The 22,952-nt window shown below is 39.2% G+C and overlaps 1 protein-coding gene across 2 annotated transcripts in view; it reads right to left on the bottom strand.

Moving 5' to 3' along the window:
* Positions 1-22,952, bottom strand: part of GPN1 (GPN-loop GTPase 1) — a 39,695-nt gene that overhangs the window by 14,564 nt on the left and 2,179 nt on the right. For both annotated transcript variants that reach the window (XM_004377633.2, XM_023732446.1), the window contains exons 3-12: positions 17,049-17,088; positions 15,967-16,033; positions 15,233-15,270; positions 5,217-5,295; positions 4,739-4,833; positions 4,107-4,152; positions 3,309-3,455; positions 2,527-2,609; positions 1,216-1,255; positions 456-546 (exon numbers count right to left, since the gene is read on the bottom strand). In XM_004377633.2, coding sequence (XP_004377690.1) covers positions 456-546; positions 1,216-1,255; positions 2,527-2,609; positions 3,309-3,455; positions 4,107-4,152; positions 4,739-4,833; positions 5,217-5,295; positions 15,233-15,270; positions 15,967-16,033; positions 17,049-17,088 — 726 coding nt within the window. The remainder of the gene's footprint in view (positions 1-455; positions 547-1,215; positions 1,256-2,526; positions 2,610-3,308; positions 3,456-4,106; positions 4,153-4,738; positions 4,834-5,216; positions 5,296-15,232; positions 15,271-15,966; positions 16,034-17,048; positions 17,089-22,952) is intronic.

Below are 22,952 nucleotides of genomic sequence, written 5' to 3'. Positions count from 1 at the left end.
AAACTTATATTTACAAATATTTTATGTCATATATATGAGAGAAAAGGATAAAGTAAATGTGGTAGAATGATAACATTTGGGTAATCTGGTTGAAGGGTATATGGCCATGCTTTGTACTATGCATGTAACTTCCCTGTAAATCTGAAATTAGGTCAAAATAAACAGTAAAAAAGAAATTAGGGGGTGTTAAAAAATAATAAAGTAGACACCAAGTATCTTACCAAAGCAGAGAAAACTTCCTGAAGAAGAACCCAAAGTGTACTTGTATATAACTTTCAGGGATTTACACCTTTCCAAATCATTCATTCATTCACATATGAAAAAAAATACATTTATTGTATCCTTTTCTCATTCATATACACACATACATACATGCATATATATAAAATATTCTTGCTGAGTGGAAAAAACTGTACCCTCCTTTTAGTTCCTAACACCAAGAGACCCTCCCATACCTGTGGCAGTCCCTGTGTCCAAGGCCACAGAGCCCATATCTTTCCGAAGGCGTTCCAGTTGTTCTTTCTGCTGCTGACTCTGTGCACTGGCCTTTGTATAGAGAGAAAAACATCACCATATTTTTTTGGAGCCTCGAGTTAGATGCTAGATTTCTAAGTAGAGACAATATTAAGTAGCCTCTAGTATTACATACTACTTGAGGCAGATAAGGGATGGCTGACACGAGGCAGAGACACTGGGTAGTGCGAGCCGTGACTACAGCAGAAGTTCAGAGTGCAGGGTTCTGCAGACTGAATTAGGAGATTCAGAAACTGGACATAGAAACGTATCGAAAGAACACTCAAGTAGACATAGGAGAAAGGCTCCATGATAAAGGGCCCAATGCAGCCTATGGAGGCGGGACACTTGATCACTTGGGATAAGAGCTGCAAACCACCTCTCTATTCTTAATCAAGAGAAAAAATCTACAACTAGCCTTTAAATGGACCTTAGAGTGGGGGTGGGGGGACACAGAAGGACTTAGCATGTATAACAAGAAAAATCAGATTTTTAAAAATTCAAATGCAAAGAGGAGAAAAATAATTAGGTGGTCTTTCTGCATCCAGACCAGAATACATACAAATTTACAAATTTTAATTAACAAGAATCTAAAAGACGTACTGATAGCCAAAACAAATGCATATATGTCATCTGGATCAGTACATGATTTAATGTTGTTTTTTAATGGCCCTAAAATATATAAACAACCTCCTTTCTTACCAGAGATTTCTTCAGGCGTTCATATTCAGGACGATACTCCCTGGAAAGAGGAACACTTTCTTAATTCTTTTGCCTAATAATCCATCTTGCCTCACATTCCTACCCTCATCCCCATCACTTCTATTTTCCTAGGACCCTGACAATGACAAAAGATCTTACTTAGTGAATATCAGATGTCAAAAGTCTTGGTTGGTCACCAAGGTTCTACCCCTATAGAATTAAAAGCCAAGGTGCCTGCTCCCCACCCCATCCCACCCAGAAATAAGCAGAGACAAAATCCTGACTGCTGGGCTGAAAGGTTATCACTAGAGAGATCACAGCTGATGTGCTTACTATCATTTGGATAAATGTTTGAGATGAGTAAAAGCAGCTAGGTGTACTGGGCTCAAGAAGCCAAACAAATAATGATGTGTTTACCTGGACAACAATGAAAGGATACAGAAAATAGTCTCTCCTGGGGCTCTGATAACACAAAAAAACCCTGGTCTGATGAGTTAAAATCAAGACAATGTGTCTGAAAACCACAATGTGGTTGTTAGGATCTTTGCTAAATATGAAGCCCAAAGAAGCATGCTAATAAGCGGCCTATCAGGCCATGGGCCTAAGGAAAGTGTATACAGGTGCTCTGACTACACTTTCCTTCAGGTAAATCCCAGCACTGACCTTGACAATAGTTCTAACAACCATTTATCACAAAATGTGCTTACTATATATATATGTCAACAACTGTGCTAGATGGTTTAGATATATTTTCTCAAATAATCCTTAGAACAATCTTGGCAATAAATGTTATTATCCCCATTCTACATATGTGGAAAACTTGCTATTAAGTGGAGGAAACAGAAATCCAACCCACATCTGTCTGAATCCAGATGTATGCTATTAATCATAGACTAAGGCCAAATTCAACCTGCCACTTGTTTTTGTAAATAAAGTTTTATTGAATACACAGTCATGCGATTCAGTTACTTACAGTCTATGGATGCTTTTGTCCTACAATGTCATAGTTGAGTAGAAGCCAGAGACTATATGGCTCACAAAGCCTAAAATATTTACTATCTAGCTCTTTACAAAAAATGTATGATGACCTTGTTCTTAACCATCTATTACAGTGAAGCTTTTATAATTCTATTTAAATAAAGTTAATGGGAGTTGTCAGCCAGAACTGTGGTCACATCCAGTACATGTCTGCATGGCAAATATAACACATATGCTATGAAAACCTGAACACTTTTGCCTGGTAAAACTGCTATCATATCAGATTTGTACATTACTAAGAATGTCCTCAATAGGATTCTTCTTTCTCCTCACCTTTCATATTCTTCTGCAGCACTGGTAACCTGCACAAAGAGTTCATCTAAGCCTGTACCGAGAACAGCAGAGACACCCACCACCTGCCAAAAGCATCATAAATGCCAGTGAAGAAATAATGGTATATTTTTAAATGTTCAAATGTCATAAAACCTTCAGAAAAGAGGTTTAGATACTTTAAGAACTCTAGGGAAAAATGTCACGCTAAAACAAAAACAGCATGCCTAGTCAGAAGTAAAAGAAGTAAGTCTATGAAAAATAAAGAACTGAGAAAGAAAGGATAATTAGGACCAAACAAGTAGAAGGACTTATTATCTATTCCCTACCAAACCACTCTCTGTTCTCTATACAAATTAGTATCTCAATATCTTTGCTTGGAAACTAACATACTCTCTGCTGGTCACATCCACTTTTGCTTACCTAAATCCTACCATTCCTTCAAGGCATACCTCTAATGCTATATCCTCCAGAATCTCATGTCAAAGGTGATCTGCCCCCTCACCACCATCACACCCAACTTCCAACTTTTCTTAAGGTACTTACCACAATATATCTCATGCTTTAATTCTGTGTATAGCTTTCTCTCCTAACCAGACCAAAAACTCTCTAGGGGTCCCTATCTTACTTATCTTTTAAACCTCCACAGTTTTTAATAAGTAATGCTTTAAAAGTTATTCTTCAAAGAAGATACTGAACGTCCTTTCTAAGTTGGTTAAAAGCCAGCCCAGTGGTTAAGAGGTTATCTGGAGAGACCCTGAGTGTTAGTAGGAGAGAAAGTTTACCCTGAGGGAGCTGTAAAACTCATCTAACACCAGGCTCATGGAACGAGTCAGGTTACTGACATATGTAGTCTCTTGATTCAAAGCATCTTGGAAAGCCTCAAAATCCCGCATCCATTCCACTGCAAAGCTGTGATCAATGATGTCAGTCTGTACCAGAGAAAAGTCAATTACCAGCAATCAAACATGAGGTTAGACACCAAACAATGGCAAAAATTATTTTTTTAATTAAGTGACAGCACATAGCACATCCTCTATATTTTCTTTTTCTGCTTCCCACATTCCTCCTCTATTAAACAAACCACAAGGAGCAAAGACTGTTGTGTAGTATATATAATTAAAGGAAGACCTACGTTTTCTTGGTTGAAACAGACCCTTCACTATCCACTACCAAATGACCATAGCCACAGTGGATGCCAGCACATTCCAGGATCTGAAGTCAAGTAGTCTCTTGCATCCTAACCATCACCCAGCAACAGGGAAATTTTATTTGTTTCGTTTTTTATTTCCACTTCCAACAGACTAGCAGTCCCACCTCCAATTACAGTCCTGATTCTGAGGGATAACCTATATGCTAGGGTCGAGGAACTACTCTATCTAGCCTAAAAAAAATTTGGATAAGAGTTAGTGATAAATTTTCATTCAATTTGATTAAATCTATTTCCTAGAAATGCCCATGACCTTCTTTCAGTGAAGCTTGAATCTGCTTTCCAGCATCTTCTCATCTACCCAAACCTTCCGACAACTACAAGGTCCTGATGAAAAAGAAATGCTGAATCACAACAGGAAATATCCACTTACTTTATTCATGACCACAATGAAAGGCAGCTTGGTTTTATACAAGATGCTGAAAATCAAACATCAAAACATTATTATTAATAGCACTTACATTTAACAAGAAAGCATATCCCTAGTAATATCAGACAATACAAATGCTGTGATGGCTTTTGTGTGCACACAAAGATAGTGAGGCATTTCCTTCTTCTCCTAATGGCACCACAATCGGGGCACACCTGTGCATTTTAGAATTATGGATGAATCTTTTTATTCATAGTGCCTCCTCACATGATAATTTCACTCTACTTACCATAACACACAAAAGCAGCATTTAGACCAGGGGCTCTATTATATTTAGACTTGGATTTCATTCAAATGGGGGCATCCACCAGAAGATTCATATTCATACACCACCTACTTTTGTAACAAGCAAGGGAGGAAGGTCAGAAATTGCTGATAGAGAATGCCTATGGAACATGTGCCTCTTTTCTCTTCTGACCCTCCCCCAACTCACAATTACTAACCTGAGTGGAAAATCAAGATGAGACAAATCTAGCAGTAAGCACCCAGGACAGAGTAACATTAAAAGCAAAAGGGAAGAAGAAGAGGAGGCCTCATACCTTGATGGAATATTATGCCCACCAACGATCAATTACCTGCACGCATACAGCATATTAGACATGAAGGTCACTGGGTTGGTACTTCGCGATGTGTCCATTACATAGATGACAACTGTTGGAAACGAGGATGCCTAAAGCCACAAAATAATCAACACTTGGTCAGAGCGCCAATCACCTGTCCCCAAACTCTTTTCCTAACTTCCTTAGCAAGGGAAAGCCACTTTAGGTTGGGTGTTCAGAGCTTCTACAACTCCCTCCCATATAAAATCCCAGGCAATAAGAAGATGCTAAGCCAGTCTGGTGGCACAGTGGTTGAGAGGTCAGGCTGCTAACCAAAAGGTCAGTAGTTCCAATCCACTAGCTGCTCCTTGGAAACCCTATGGGGCAGTTCTACTCTGTCCTATAGACTCGCGATGAGTCGGAATCGACTTGATGGCAATGGGTTCATTTTGGTTTTCTGAAGCCAGTCTAGCCTTCTAGTTACTCTCAGTATATGAGGTTCTCAAATACTCACCAGGGCCTCAGTGATGATTGTCCCAGAAGCTGACCATGTAAATACCTCAATCTGTCCAGGTGTGTCAATCAAGACATATCTGTGTCAAGAAAGATCATTAAAAGAATGTTAACACTTGCGCAATGCTGAAAGATATTCCATCACACAAAACAATAAATATCTGGTTATCCAAGCCTGTAACAACCTCTACACACTGCCAAGTCTAACTTTCTCCCATTGCCCTTAAACCATGCGCCTCATTCCCCGGGCTTTGTTCAATGCCTAATGTTGAGGCTATTGGCAGGAGTAGTAGACCCTGCACTGCTGCAAATAATCACAGGGGGAACTGTAACAGTCGTAGAAACATATTACATTAAAAACAGAGTTAAGTAAAACCAGAATGTACATGTCTGGCAAACCATCTGGTAAGCTCACTGATGACATCTGATAGCCAGCTAAAATGGTAAATTTTATATTATGTGTAACTTACATTTAATTAAAAAAGAATGAATGAAGAGAGAAGGGAAAACCTTTCCAATCAAAAGGCAACTAACAGATAATAAAATATGATGGTATTAGAAAATCATCATTTGACAACCTTCATAATAATTGACTCAGGAAAGAATTATCAATGGATGCTAAAACTAGTGGGTAAAAGTTTGAATTAAGTATATTTGAGTAAATACATTCTGAGATCAAAATTGGTAAGGCAATAGCAAGACCAGAAAGCAAGACCAGAAAAAGAACTCAAAAGTTGGAAAAACAGGGGGCCAGGACTCAGAGAAGAAATCCAAATGAAGACAGGGTTCCACCACACAAGTCTAAAGCAAAACACTAAAAACCAGATGTGGACACCATAGTAACTCACTGGTAGCAGACAAAACACGCAGGATTACATACAGCTAAGCTTTTGGGTGGCCCTTTCTCTTAAGCGAAAATATTTTAAAGTAATTAATATGTTTACCTTCTAGATTAAAATGGCAGATTAAAGTTGCTACTCAAAATTTGTTCTTTCAGTACCTAATAAAATGATGCCTAAATAGTAAAATAGGAGTGGTGGCAGGCCTATAATAAGCAAAAGAGAAAAGAAAAATAAATAACTGTGTCCAATAAATGTCAAAACTTGGTGGTAAAAGAAAGATACAGAATATTCTGAAGCAGAGAGACACAGTGGAGTTTGTTCCTAAGCCCACCATCAACATCCAAAAGCTTTACTGGTAAGTTTATAAATTCCTAAGAATTCGAACTACATCTCTAAATCTGGAAAGAAGCAACAAAGCATATTAAATGAGACAGAATGACAGAAATTAGGAAACCAACCAAAGCCAGCGGGAGGCTCTCTGTTAGAAAAAGACATAGCCCCTCAACTAGAGGAAGCAAACATGATTATGAGACACTTAAGAAAATCTTAGTTAAAAAGCAGAACCTAGGTATTTCAATAAAGATTACAAACCCTGTACTGAGTTTTTCCCTGCTCCCTGGCCATTCCCTCAGGCTGCAGAAAAAGAGATTTGTCATGAAATATTCTGCGACTTAAAATGAAAACCAAGCAGGTATCAAGGCCTCCGAAGAATCAAGAAGTCACTCATTCTATACCAGAGTAAATATATAATGTCTAAACAGAGCATTTACATGATCCTGAGAGCAAGTGCCTTCTCAATTTTACATAGTAGGTGCCTTTCTTCCCTTCCCTCACCCTAGTTCCAGCCCTGCATAAAGCAAAGGCTTCAGTAATACAAATTAATGCAGGTTAAAAAGTTAAAAAGCAAAGAGATTAAAACAATTAGAGAGAAGCTAATAGATATGAAAGCAGATAAATAAAATCCATCGTAAAGATAACTGGAGTACCTGAAGATGCATTTCAAGATATACCACAAGAAAACTTCCCTGAAACGAAGAGATCTGCAGATTGAAAGAGTGTACAAGGCTCCTAGAAATTTTTATATGGCATGCTCAACACTGAGGCATATACAAATTAAACTACTACACTTCAAGGATAAAGAAAAAAAATGCTTCTCCTAGTCATCTAGACAAAGAAACAATTCATTGATAAGGTATGTGTGGGCGTAGGAGGAGTGCATAGGGAATCTGACTGGCTGAAGACTTCTCTACAGCCACTGTCAATGCCAGAAGATCCTGGAACAATATCTACAAAGTTTGAGAGAAAGAAAATGTGATTATCATGCCCAGCCAAAGTATCACTCAAATATAAGAAAAATAAGCAGACATTTGTAAACATGAAAGAACTCAGACATTTGTAAACATGAAAGAAAACAGCCATTAACTCTCCCTGATAAAACTACTACCATTGAAATCCTACTAATTAAGAGCAAAATATGGAATTTAGAAATGAAGATGTGGTTTTAAAAAAAAGTGTGAGCACTGAGTTCTTTTAAATAGAAAACTAATACTGAATGATTATTGGAATTGTGGGTACAGAGTAAAATGAGAAAGTACTAAACTTGGCAATGTAAAAATAACAAGAACAAACAAAAATCAGGAGGTGGGGGGAGAATGAGACAAACTATTAGAGTGCTTCATCTTTCACAGCAGGGAGTCAACTGATAATGTTTAAAACTGAAACAACTTTTGTAGTGAAGAAATCATGACTCCTGACTACTTCATACTTTTCATAACGATCTTTTCTTAACTTCACAGGAATCTTTTAGGAAGAACCAAAATCTTTAGATGAAGAAACATTTATTTGAAGGTCAACAATTGCTTTGGTTTTATTTCAATGTCCTTCTCGTCTGTCAAATTCAAGTTATATTTGATATTTTTATTTTAAAATGGTTTCTCCAGACCTGCCCCCTCAGGATGGCAGGATTAAGGATCTCCAGAATCTGCTCCTCCAAATAAAAGCAATGGTAACACAGGCAAAATATGTAAAAAGCAAAATTTTTAGAACTCCAGAAATTACCTACAGGGTTACAACAATCTGAGGGGTGGCACTCAAAAAAAAGGAAAAAAATACACAACTGAATTTTGGTAAGAACAGTGGGCCTTACGCCAGTTTAACTGGCACTGATCCCACTGTCATCTCCCCAGCTCAGCAGTAGCCTTGAAAGCCAACAGGCCAGGAGCCACTGGAAGGGGCAGAATAGGACTGAAGAATTATCACTATTTAACCTGCCTGGCACCTCAGGGCTTGTCTTTATTTGACCTGACTCATAGCTCACTCTGTGTGAACAGTTCTATCCACAGAGCATTTGTTGAAAACAATTAGCAGCAACTGTTTAACAATGCATCTCCCCGTGGCGGGGTTACCAGCTGGAGCTAAGAAGCTAACCAAAAAACTTAAAAGGAAAAACTGGGGAATGAGATGTCCACAGGGAGTTATTTTAAATAAAAAAAAAAAAGGTAACATAATAAGTGTTGGCAAGAATGGGGAGAAACTGGAATCTTTATACAGTTTGGCAGTTATACAAACAGTTAAACATAGAGTTATCATATGATCCAGCAATTCCATTCCTAAGTATATACCCAAGAGAATTGAAAACATACGTGTGGAGACTGATTCAAGATGGTGGCCTAGTCAGATGCACCATGCCATCCCTCTACAGCAAAAAACCCAAGAAACAAAGTGTAACAGATACAGCTGACAACTCTGGAACCCTGAGCATCAAAGGAAAGGGTATAGAATTAGATCAAATACCGATGGGAAAAATAATATGAACAATAGCAGCAAACAAGGAGAGATACAGAACGGAGGTGCCCTGCCAGCCAGTCTGGCACAGCGGGGCCATTTTGAGACAAAGCCAGCAGCGACAACATCACAGAACTCTCAACCCTTAAGGGACAGAGAAACTACAAAGACACATCCAGAGTAAAGCAAGGTGAGCAGGACATAAACTGGAGATAAGGAGGCAAAGTACGGGAAGGAGGACAAGAGCTTCAGGGATCCCAGCGTACACAGAGCAGGGAGGGAGCCAGGACCCAAAGACAGGGCGACTTCTCCAGTGGTGGTAACTGACCAGTAGGGTGAGAGGCAAAAACAGAGCAATAGACAAACCTCCCCCACACACTTTTTCTTCTTTTTTATTTGTTCTCCTCCCTCTCCCCTGGTGGCATAGTGGTTAAGAGCTACATCTGCTAACCAAAAAAGCTGGCAGTCCGAATCCACCAGGTGTTCCCTGGAAACTCTATGGGTTCTACTCTGTCCTGTAGGGTCACTATAAGCTGGAGTCAACTCAACGGCAATGGGTTTGGTTTGGTTTTCCCCCTCCCCCACTAGAGAGAGCACCTGCTCTGGTACATTAAAACAAAACAAAAATCATAAATAACACCTCAGTGCCTCAGAGCCAACAGACAATATCAAATCAAAGAAATAAGATAAGATGGCTCAACCAAGTGACCAAAATACAGGGGCAGAAAACCTTCCTGAGGAAGAGATGGTAAAGGATTAACGTATAAAAATCACTCGGATTCCCCTACACTAACCAAGAGAACTCCAAAAAGGAAATTAGGAAAACAATGCCATTTACAACAACCTCACAAAAGATAAAATACTGGGAAATAAACCTAACTAAGGATGTAAAAGACTTATATAAAGAAAATGACAAAACACTACTACAAGAAAGCAAAAGAGACCTGCATAAATGGAAAACAAATACCATGCTTATGGATAGGAAGATTTAACATTGTGAAAACAATAATATGACCCAAAGTGATCTATAGATACAAGGCAATCTCAATCCAAATTCCAACAACATTCTTTAACGAGATGGAAAAACTAATCACCAACTTTATATGGAAAGGAGAGAAGCCCCAGATTAAGTAAAGAAGAAGAACAAAGTAGGAGGCGTCACACTACCTGATCTCAAAACCTGCTATACAGCCACAGTAGTCAAAACAGCCTGGTACTGGTACAACAACAGATACACAGACCAATCAAACAGAATTGAGAACCCAGAAATAAATCCATCTACCTATGCACAGTTAATCTTCGACAAAAGGTTGAAATCCATTAAACGGGGAAGAGATAGTCTCTTTTTAACAACTGGTGCTAGAACAATGGAATATCCATTTGCAGAAAAATGAAACAGGATCCGTATCTCACACCATCCACAAAAACTAACTCAAGATGGATCAAAGACCTAAATGTAAAACCTAAACCCATAAAGATCATAGAAGAAAAAATAGGAGCAAACCTAGGTGCCCTAATTTATGGCATAAATAGACTATCAAACATAACTAAAAAAGCACAAATAGCAGAAGATAAACTAGATGATTGGAACTTCACGAAACTCAAATATGCTCATCAAAAACCTTTTCCAAAAGAGTAAAAAGAGAAATCACAGACTGGGAAAAAATTTTTTGGCTACAACATATCTGACAAGGGTCTATTCTCTAAAATTTATAGAAAACTCTACCAACTCAACAACAAAAAAAAAACAACCCAATAAAAAATGGGCAAAGGACAGGAACAGACACTTCACCCAAGATGATATCTAGATAGCCAACAAACACATGAAGAGATGCTTGCGATCACTAGCCATTAGAGATGCAAATCAAAACTACAATGAGATACCATCTTACACCAGTAATAATGGCACTGACCAAAAAAACAGAAAACAACAAATGCTGGAGAGGTTGTAGGGAGACTGGAACTCTCATACACTGCTGGCGGAAATGTAAAATGGTACAAACACTATAGAAAACAATATGGTGCTTCCTCAAAAAGCTAGACATAACTGGATGGTACCCGGCTACCACCACCAACCTCTCTGACAGGGATCACAATAGAGGGTCCCGGACAGAGCAAGAGAAAAATGTAGAACAAAATCCAAATTCACAAGAAAAGACCAGACTTACTGGTCTGACAGAGACTGAAGGAACACCAACATTACGGCCCCTGGACACCTTGCTAACTCAGAACTGAAGCCACTCACGAAGTCCACCCTTCAGCAAAAGATTAAACAGGCCTATAAAACAAACAATAATACACATGAGGAATGTGCTTCTTAGTTTATGAGACCAAAGGGACAATATATGCTCAAAAGCAAAGACGAGAAGGAGGAAGGCACAGGAAAACTGGATGAACAGACACGGGGAACCGAAGTGGAAAGGAGAAGAGTGCTGACAAAATGCAGGGATTGCAACCAATGGCACAAAACAATTTGTGTATAAATTTTTGAATGAGAAACTAATTTGCTCTGTAAACTTTCACCTAAAGCACAATTTAAGAAAAAAAAGCTAGGAATATAAATACCATATGATCCAGCAATCCCACTCCTAGGCATATATCCTAGAAAAATAAGAGCTGTCACACAAATAGACATATGGACACTCATGTTCACTGCAGCATTATCCACAATAGCAAAAAGATGTAAACAGCCAAAGTACCCATCAACGAATGAACGGATAAACAAAATGTGGTACATACACACAGTGGAATACCACACAATGTTAAAGAGTAACAATGAAACCATGAAACATCTCACAACATGGATGAACCTGAAGGACACTGTGTTGAGTGAAGTAAGTCAATCACAAAAGGACAAATATTATGAGACATTATAAAGTCAAGAAAAGGTTTTCACACAGACAGAAACATTCTTTAATGGTTACCAAGGATGATGGGGAGAGGAATCACTAACTAGATAGTAGATATGTACTAACTTTGGTGAAGGGAAAGATAATACACAATATAGGGGAAATCTGAACAACATAACGAAGGTAAAGGAAGACACTGAAAGGTACACAGGAGTAAAAGGTAACAACAGTAAATACTAATATATATACAATCCTGCAACAACAGTAATAGTAAACAATAATGTACAAGTGAATACATAGGTAGATATAGAAGCTGAACGGGGTAAGAGGGCATATGAAATATATCTGTGTGTGTGTATATATATATATATATATGTACATGCTGCAAATATACCCATGAATGCAATAGCGTGTGCAAGGGACACAGTCATGAAAATTTCTTAGCCCTAACTATATACCTCCTGGGACTGAGACACTGGGCTTGAGGGCTAGGGACCATAGTCTCGGGGGACATCTGGGTCAATTGGTACATCATAATCCATACAGACAATGTTCTACATCCTACCTTGGTAAGTAGCGACTGGGGTATTAAAAGCTTGCAAGCAGCCATCTAAGATAAAATAACTGGTCTCTTCCCATCCAGAGAAAAGATGAGTGAAGTAAACCAAAGACTCAAGGAAACAATTAGTCCAAAGCACTAACAGACCACATGAATCATGCCCTCCACTAGCCCGAGACCAGAAGAACCACATGGTGCCCGACTACCACTACTGACAGCTCTGACCCAGGACCACAATAGTAGATCATGGACAGAGTGGCAGAGAAATGTAGAACAAAATTCAAACTCATAAATAAGACCAGACTTACTGGTCTGACAGAGACTAGTGGAACCTGAGACTATGACCCTTAGACATTCTTCAAACTTGGAAGTGAAATCACTCCTGGAGATCACATTATAGCCATACAACAGACAGGCCTATAAAATGAACAGTAACACCAGTGAGGAATGTGCACCTCAGAACGATCAACTATACGAGATCTAAAGGGTAGCATTTGCCCAACAGCAAAGATCTGAAAGAAGGTAGGGGCAGGGAAGCTGGGCAAATGGACACAGGGAATCCAGGGAGGACGGTAGGAGAGTGCTGACACGTTCAGGGGCTTGCAACCAATATCACAAAACAAGCCATGTATAAACTGTTGAATGGGAAACTAATTTGCTCTGTAAACTTTCACCTAAACAATAAAATGTTCAAAAAATAAAAACAAAGTGAAAAAAAGAAAACATACATGCATGCAAAAACTTGTACATGAATGTTCACAGCAACAATTCATATGAACCAAAAAATGGAAACAATCCAAATGTCCATCAACTAATGAAAGGATAAACAAAATGTGGTATAGCAATACAATGGAATATCATTCAGCCATAAAAAGGAATAAAGTACTGTTCACGCTACAGCATGAATGAATCTTAAAAAAACATTGTGGTAAGTGAAAGAAGCCAAATAACAAAGGTCACATATCGTATGACTGCATTTATATGAAATGTCCCAAATAGGCGAATCCATAGAGATAGAAAGTAGATTAGTGGTTGCCAAGGGTTAGAGTGAGCGAGGAATAGGGAATGACTGCTAATGAGTATATGGTTTCTTTTGAGGGTAATAAAAATGTTCTGGAATTACAGTCGTGATCAATGTACAACTCTGAATATAGTAAAAACCACTAAATTGTATACTTTAAAAGGGTGAATTTCATAGTATGTAAAATATATCTCAGTAAAGCTGTTACTTAAAAAATATATATATCTCTAATATGATCCCATTTTTTAAAAAAACACCTTTATCCAAAAGGTCATGGAAGCCCCATAGACACATCCAAACTCCCTGAGGGACTGAATTGCTGGGTGGAGGGCTGTGGGGACCATGGTCTTAGGGAACATTTAGCTCAATTGGCATGACACAGCTTATAAAGACAATGCTCTACATTCTACCTTGGTGAGTAGCGTCTGGGGTCTTAAAAGCCTGTGAGCGGCCATCTAAGATACTCCACTGGTCTCATCCCTTCGGGAGCAAGGGAGAATGAAGAGAACGGGATACAAGGAAAAGATCATTCCGAAGGACTGATTGTCCACAGCTACCAAGGCCTCCACCGGACCGAGTCCAGTACAGCTAGATGGTGCCCGGATACCACCACTGACTGCTCTGACCAGGATCACAACAGAGGGTTCTGGACAGAGCTGGAGAAGGGTGTAGAGCATAATTCTAACTCACAAAAAAAAGACCAGATTTACTGACCTAAAGGAGACTGGGGAAACCTCGAGAGTATGGCCCCCAGACACCCTTTCAGCTCAGTGGTGAAGCTACCTCCGAGGCTCACTGTTCAGCCTGGGAGTGGACAGCCCCATAAAACCAAATGAGACTAACGAGGTACAGGAGTCCAGTGACAAGGGCCAGAAGGCAGAAGGGGACAAGGAAGCTGGTGATAGGGAACCCAAGGTTGAGTAAGGATATTGCTGATGTGTTGTGAGATTGGTAACCATTGTCATAGGGCAACATTTGTAGTAACTGTTAAATGAGAAACTATTTTGTTCTGTAAGCCTTCATCTTAAGGGAGAATAACAGCACAATTGGAAGAGTGTAGTCAATGTCATTGAACTGTGCATGTAGAAATTTTTGAAATGGTGTATCTTTGGCTATGTGTATTTTCACCACAAAAAAAAAGGTTGAGAAGTTAGAGGGTTGATATGTTGTGGGGTTGTTAACCAATGTCATAAAACAACATGTGTACTTCTGTTTCAGGAGAAACTATTTGTTCTGTAAGCCTTCACCTGAACTACAATTAAAAAAAAAAAAAAGAAAAAAACCTTTATCCATCCATCTTTCTACCTATGTATATATGCATAGAAATGTGGCATGTTAGTCACTTAACGTAAATGATAGTTATTTCTAGTAGGAATCAGGGTGATAGTTTCATCATTTAAATACTATGCATGCTTTGGATTCTTGATAATAAGCATATATCTTTTTTTACAAAAACAATAAATTATCTTTCTTTTTTTAAAATAAAAAAAATTAAGAATTTAACATCAGTTAATTGTGGGTAATGATAATAAGATATTAAGTATTATTTTATATTTTGATAATTTTTTAATAAAAAATTAATTCTCTGAATCATGTAAATTATATTCATTTAAACAAGGGCTGGAAAGGTACAACAGAGGCTTTGACGTCAATAGCATGGCTTCCCAAGAGACGGCAGGTAGGCAACTGAATTTGGACGAAGTCTCAAAATGCTTCCTATTTAGACACCCTCCCACAAGAAGTCATGGGAGTATATCAAAGTAATTGGAGATGGAGAATATTAAATTTAGCTCTACACTGTTCAGCATCCTCATGATTTTCTTGCCCACTCATTTTCACTTTTAATTGCTTCATCTCAATCTTAACCCTTTCAGAGCTTGATGGTATCCTAGAATCTTCCCAAAAGCCTAGGAATGTGTCAATTATAGAATAATAAATAGGTGATAAACTGAAATCACTCACTTAGACATGTTCTGGGCCTTCTCAATAAATTTGATCACCTAAAAGAAAAAGATGCCAATACAACAAGATCAGACTTCAACGCAAAATCACAGAGCCTTCTCCAGGGTGGCAAGCCTCATAGATACCATTGTAAGTTTCTATGTTTTCAATCTTAGGACACTAACTAATAAAGTCACTGATCTGAAAAAACACATCCACATTAGCAACACTGTAACAACATCCTGCACACAGTGCAAGGTCCTGAGAAACTGAAGACTGGGTTTGTCACTGTCAAGTCTTTATCTCTTGGCAATTCTATAAAATGCTAATATCCTGTCTCATCAAATGACATCAGGGTAACAAATTAATGATTACTTTGACAGAAGTTGAAGCTGACAGAGAAAACCTAAAGGATGACAAATACTTGTCACAAGTGAAAATCCCCATTATCTTTCCATTCCATCCCACTTCCCGGCCCTCCATTTCATCCACAGGCAGCACAACAAGCTAATCACAGATACAAAAAGAACCCAGGTCTCTCAGTTTTTGTTAATTGGCTGTCACAGATATTAAATGTGAAGCATCTCACAACAGTGATCATCCGGTCACAGCCTGTTTATTTACTGACCAAAATGCTTCCTTATTTTCTACAGTTATGTTCAGGTTTATTGCTCTTTTTTCCCAGTGAACTCAAGCTAAGACATTTAAGAGTCAGAAGTTTTTACACAGCTGCATCCACATAAGTACAGACATACCTGATCAAATCTGGTAGCAAAGAGATTGAGTGAGGTCACTATACCACCATTGGGCCCAAGTCCATATCTAGACATTAAGTTGAGGATTTAAATGGTAAATAGATCAATTTAGATTATCAGCTGATACTTAGGGTGTCACTCACATAAACAGCATTATGACACTGGTGTTCCATTAATGGGTATCGGCACCCAATCCTTAACAAGTACATATCACACAACCTTAACCTTATGGGGAATCATTCACTATCAAGGTCTTCCTTATTCATTTATCATTTTTAGGGATGGCCAGGCAAAATGAAAAAACTAAAGTGACTAAAATGTAAGAACACATGTATCAAGCAGTGACAGCTTGCTGGCATTAGCCATTAAGAGCACCTACATAACATTCCTTGCTCTGATCCTCACAAATCAAGGAATGTGCTGATTACAATTAGTCTTCCTACCGAGACTCAGGGAGCCCTGGTGGCATAAAGATTAAGTGCTTGGCTGCTAACCAAAAGGTCAATGGTTTGAACCCACCAGCAGCTCCTCAGGAGAAAAGACGACTCCTGACAATTAGCTCCCATAGATTTACAGTCTAGGAAACCCTATGGGGCAGTTCTACTCTGTCATGTAGGGTCCCTATGAGTCAGGATCGACCCAACCGCAACCACCACCAGGTAGACTTCCTACAGGGAGAGAAAACAATTCACACAGCAAGGTACTCAGAGTTAATCCTATTAAGCTTACTCATTTCTGAGTTTCCCAGTGAAGAGATGGTGGCCAGTAAGTGTATCCACCAAGGTGATACCACCTTGCGTGACCCAGCGTGAGTAGTAGCTAGCTTCTCATTCTCAATGCTCTCTAATTATACCAGCTTGTAGTCTGGGAAGATGGTAAGAAAACTGTAATCACAAGCTAAAACAGCATTTCTGATCACCCATAATACCTAATCCTCCTAATAAAACTACTTTAAAGCAATCAAATGCTTTTTCTTTCTATTTTGCAAGGAAAGGCAAAAACACTCTTACAAAGCAATAAAATACACAGACAGCAACTAGCCAGGGATGAATCAACATGGAAGTAAATGTGGAAAAGGATACTGTTTCATGACTTCTTTATACTTCACAGTGTCACGAATATCTGAAGAAAAAAAGAAGAATTAATTGGGATTCAACATATAAGAAGAAATATAATTTCAGACTCTCTACCTATAACGTCCTAAGCCGACAAGTCTTTCAAGTCATCTGTTTCTTCTGAGGAAGAAAGTAAGTTTCTCTCTTGGTATCTGAGTTATTTTCCATCTGTTTCTAAAATTTTAAGCTTATATTGAATTGCAATATGAAGCAATACCATAAAGAGAATGACTAGAAGGGCAAAAAGTGGCCTGTCAGCACCTTCCCTACCAGCAAGAAACTGAAACTAGTCTTCCAGGCTTCTCTTCTACCAGCATCTCCACATTCACGCTGGTTTCCTTCCTTACAAAGCGTAACTGCCGAGTAAACCACTGTCTTAGTTATCTAGTACAGCCGTAACAGAAATATCACAAGTAGATTGCTTTAACAAACAGAAGTTCATTCTCTCATAGTTTAGGAGGCCAGAAGTCCGAATTCAGGATCCCAGCTCCAGGAGAAGGCTTTCTCTCTGTCCATTCTGGGGGAAGGTCCTGGTTATCAATCTTCCCCGGTCTAGGAGCTTCTCAGAGCAGGGACCGTGGGTTCAAAAGACACACTCCCTTCCTGGTTCTTCCTTCTTGGTGGCATGAAGTCCACTTCTCTCTGCTTGATTCTCTCTCCTTTTATCTCTTGTAAGATAAAAGACAATGCAGGCCACACCCCAGGGAAACTCCCCTTACACTGGATCAGGGCTGTGACCTGAGTAAGAGTGTTGCTTGCATCCCATCCTAATCCTCTTTAACATAACCTAACCTTACCTCATTAACCACAGGCAGAGATTAGGATTTACAACACCTAAGAAAATCACATCAGATCACAAAATACAGGACAACCACATAACACTGGGAATCACGGCCCAGCCAAGTTGACATATATTTTGGGGGACACAATTCAATCCATGATACCCAGGAAGAATGTTATGATAGGAACTCCCAAGTTATATGGTAGATAAGGTCTGAGACAAGGCGAAAAGTTTTATACAATTCAAATATTTTATCAGTGACCATATGCACAGAAAAAAAGGAGCTAAATCAAGAAAAAAGTTTATCTTACCAATTGTCTACTTACTGGTGACAAACGCAAGGCAGACGTTATTTTGAAAAAGAAATTAATCTGTCCACTAATATCTAACTAAATCTTCTTACCAGTCTATAGACCTCCACCATCAACTATTAGAACTCCAACCTTTAGAAGAGAAGATGGGCAATTTTTTCCCAAATTCTTCCACAAATTATATCTGCTTCTTAATAGAGTCTCCCCTTCATTAGTATGTTTGGAGTACAAGCATACTTCACTTTATTGTGCTTTGCATATATTGCATTTTTTACAAATTGAAGGTTAGTGGCAACCCTGTGTCGAGCAAGTCTATCGGCACCATTTTTCTAACAGCATGTGCTCACTTCATGTTTGTGTGTCACATTTTGGTACTCTTAGCAATATTTCAAACATTTTCATTATTATTATATCTGTTACAGTGATCTATGATCAGTGATCTTTGATATTATGATTGTAATTGTTTTGGGGCACCACAAACCGTGCCCATATAAGACAGCAAACTTAATCGATAAATGTTGTGTGTGTTCTGACTGCTCCATCGACCAACCATTACCCCGTTTCTCTCCCTCTCCTCGGCCCTCTCTATTCCGAGACATAACAATATTGAAATTAGGCCAATTAATAACCCTACAACAGCCTCTAAGTGTTCAAGTGAAAGGAAGAGTCGCATGTCACTTTAAATCAAAAGCTAAAAATGATAACGCTTAGTGAGGAAGGCATGTCGAAAGCTGAGACAGTCTGAAAAGTTAGGCCTCTTGCACTAAACAGTTAGCCAAGCTGTGAATGCAAAGGAAAAGTTCTTGAAGGAAAAGCGAACACACGAATAATAAGAAAGTCAAACAGCCTTATTGCTGACATGGAGAAAGTTTTAGTGGTCTAGATAGAAGAACAAACCAGCCACAACATTCCCTTAAGCCAAAGCCTAATACAGGGCAAGACCCTAACTCCTCAATTTTATGAAGGATGAGAGAGGTGAGGAGGCTGCAGAAAAAAAGTCCAAAGCTAGCAGAGGTTGGTTCATGAGGTTTAAGGAAAGAAATCATCTCCATAACATAAAAGCGCAAGGTGAAGCAGCATGTGCTGATGTAGAAGCTGCAGCAAGTTATCCAGAAGATCTAGCTAAGATAATAGATAAAGGTGGCTACACTAAACAACAGATTTTCAATGTAGATGAAACAGCCTTATATTGGAAGAAGATGCCATTGAGGACTTTCAGAGCTAGAGAAGAGAAGTCAATGCCAGCCTTCAAAGCTTCAAAAGACAGGCTGACTCTCTTGTTAGGGGCTAATGCAGCTGATGACTTTAAGTTGAAACCAATGCTCATTTACCATTCCGAAAATCCTAGGGCCCTTACAAATTAATGCTAAATCCACTCTGCCTGTGCTCTATAAATGGATCAACAAAGCCTGGATGACAGCACATCTGTTTACAACATGGCTTACTGAATATTTTAAGCTCACGGTTGAGACCTACTGCTCAAAAGAAAAGATTCCTTGCAACATATTACTGCTCATTGACAATGCACCTGGTCACCCAAGAGCTCTGATAGAGATATACAATGAGATTAACATTTTCATGCCTGCTAACACAACATCTGGAGCCCTGGTGGCACAGTGGTTAAGCGTTTGGCTGCTACACAAAGGGTGGGCTGTTCAAATCCACCAGCCGCATTTCTACATTGTCCTATAGGGTTGCAATGAGTGAAAATCAACTCGACAACAATGGGTTTCTTTTTTATGGGTAACACAATATCCATTCTGCAGTCCATGGATCAAGGAGTAATTCTGGCTTTTAAGTCTTATTATTTAAGAAATACATTTTATAAGGCTATAGCTGCCATAGATAGTGACACCTCTGATTGAGCTGGGCAAAATAAATTGAAAACCTTCTGGGAAGGATTCACCATTCTAGAGGCCATTAAGAACATTCGTGATTCATGGGAGGAGGTCAAAATATTGACATTAACAGGAGTTTGGAAGAAGTTGATTCCAACCCTCATGGATGTCTTTGAGGGGTTCAAGATTTCAGTGGAGGAATAACTACAGATGTGGAAATAGCAAGAGAATCAGAATTAGAAGGGAGCCTGAAGATGTGACTGAATTGCTGCAATCTCATGATAAAACTTTAATGGATGAGGAGTTGCCTCTTATGGATGAGCCAAGAGAGTAGTTTCTTGAGATGGAATCTACTCCTGGTGGATGCTGTGAACACTGCTGAAATGACAACAAAGTGTTTAGAATATTACATAAACTTAGTTGACAAAGCAGCAGCAGAGTTTGAGAGGACCGATTCCAATTTTCCAAGAAGTTCTACTGGGGGTAAAATGCTATCAAACAGCATCACATGCTACAGAGAAATCTTCCATGAAAGGAAGAATCCACTGATGTGGCCAACTTCACTGTTCTCTTATTTTAAGAAATTGCCACCACCACCCCAAGCTTCAGCAACCACCACCCGGGTCAGTCAGCAGCCATCAACATCAAGGGAAGACCTTCCACCAGCAAAAAGATTATGACTTGCTTCCAGATAAACAGAAATTGAGGGACTATGTAAAAACCAAACCAAACTTAAAAGACTTATTAAAGGGGGTCCTTCGATCTGAGAACAAACAACATCAGACCACAGGCTGAATACAGGACACAGGACTGTACTAGCCAGATACCAACCTAGGAAATTAACTCTTAAAGACTATGCAAACCCAAAAGAATTACAAAAGGAAACGAGAGAGGTTAATCTGTAAGTGACAACAGCATCAGAACAATAAAAGAGGGAATAAACGGTGTACGGTGTACGTATCGAACCTTCCAATGGAGAGGAAGGCAAGGCAATACCAAGTAATAATAGACTGGTTCAAATCTAGGAGGATAGGATAAATTTCAAGGTAACCACAAGGAAAGTTAACAAACCTACTCATCAAAATGAAGAAAAACAAAACCTACAAAAACAAAAAAAAAGAAAAAAAAAAATCCCACAAACGAAAGGAACTCAGCACAGGAGAGTAAGAGAAACAAAGAAAACGTCAGCACCACAAAAAAAAATCACCACAAAATGCAATCCCACTCCTAGGAATATATTCTAGTGAAATAAGAACCATCACACGAATAGACATGCACACCCATATTCACTGGAGCACGGTTCACAGTAGCAAAAAGATGGAAACAACCTAAATGTCCATCAACAAATGAATGGATAAACAAACTATGGTACATACACACAATGGAGTTGTCATGGTTTGAATTATGTCCCCCAAAAAATGTGTGTATCAATTTGGCTAAGCCATGATTTCCAGAATTGTGTGGTTGGCCTCCATTTTGTGATTGTAATTTTATGTTAAAGAGGATTAGGGTGGGATTATAATACTGCCCTTACCCAGGTCACATCCCTGATCCAATGTAAAGGGAGTTTCCTTAGGGTGTGGCCTGCACCACCTTTTACCTTATAAGAGATAAAAGGAAAGGGAAGCAAGCAGAGAATTGGGGACCTCATACCACCAAGAAAGAAGAACCGGGAACAGAACGTGTCCTTTGGACGTGAGGTTCCTGTGCAAAGAAGCTGCTACTCTCGGTGAACACTGATGAGAAGAAGGCCAACAGAGAGAGAAAGCCTTCCCCTGGAGCTGACACCCTGCAATTTGGACTTTTGGCCTACTTTATTGCAAGGAAATAAACTTCTCTTTGTTAAAACCATCCACTCATGGTATTTCTGTTAGAGCAGTACTAGATGACTAAGACAGGAGTATTATGCAAAAATAAAGAACAATGATGAATCTGTGAAGCATCTCATAACATGGATGAAACTGGAGGACTTTATGCTGAGTGAAATACGTCAATCACAAAAGGACAAATACTGTATGAGACCTCTACTGTAAAAACTCATGTAAAAGTTTACACACAAAAATAAACAATCTTTGTTGGCTATGAGGGATGGAGGGGTGGGGGGGGGGAACTAAACAGACAAGTGGTAACTTTGGTGAAGGGTAAGACAGTACACAGTACTGGGGAAGGCAGCACAACTGGTACAAGCAAAGGTCATGGAAGCTCCAGAGACACTTCCAAACTCCCTGAGGGACTGAATTGCTGGGCGGAGGGCTGTGGGGACCATGGTCTCAGGGAACATCGAGCTCAATTAGCATAACACAGTTTATAAAGACAATGTTCTACATTCTACCTTGGTGAGTAGCGTCTGGGGTCGAGCTCAATTAGCATAACACAGTTTATAAAGACAATGTTCTACATTCTACCTTGGTGAGTAGCGTCTGGGGTCGTAAAGGCCTGTGAGCAGCCATCTAAGATATTCCACTTGTCTCATCCCTTTGGGAGCAAGGGAGAATGAAGAGAACATGATAAAAGGAAAATATTAGTCCGAAGGACTAACTGTCCACAACTACCAAGGCCTCCACCGGACTGAGTCCAGTACAGCTAGATGGTGCCCGGCTAACATCACTGACTGCTCTGACCAGGATCACAACAGAGGGTTCTGGACAGAGCTGGAGAAGGATGCAGAGCAAAATTTTAACTCACAAAAAAAAAGACCAGATTTACTGACCTAAAGGTTCATGGTTCAGCCAGGGAGTGGACAGCCCCATAAAACCAAATGGGAGTAATGAGGCACAGCAGTCCAGGGACAAGGGCCAGAAGGCAGAAGGGGACAAGAAAGCTCGTGATAGGGAACCCAAGGTTGAGTAAGGATAGTGTTGATGTGTTGTGAGGTTAACCATTGTCATAGGGCAACATGTGTACCAAGTGTTTAATGAGAAACTATTTTGTTCTGTAAACC

The sequence above is a fragment of the Trichechus manatus genome, unplaced genomic scaffold (genome assembly GCF_000243295.1).
Source record: "Trichechus manatus latirostris isolate Lorelei unplaced genomic scaffold, TriManLat1.0 scaffold00052, whole genome shotgun sequence".
Taxonomy (NCBI): Eukaryota; Metazoa; Chordata; class Mammalia; order Sirenia; family Trichechidae; genus Trichechus; species Trichechus manatus.
This window is presented reverse-complemented; position numbering and strand designations above follow the sequence as displayed.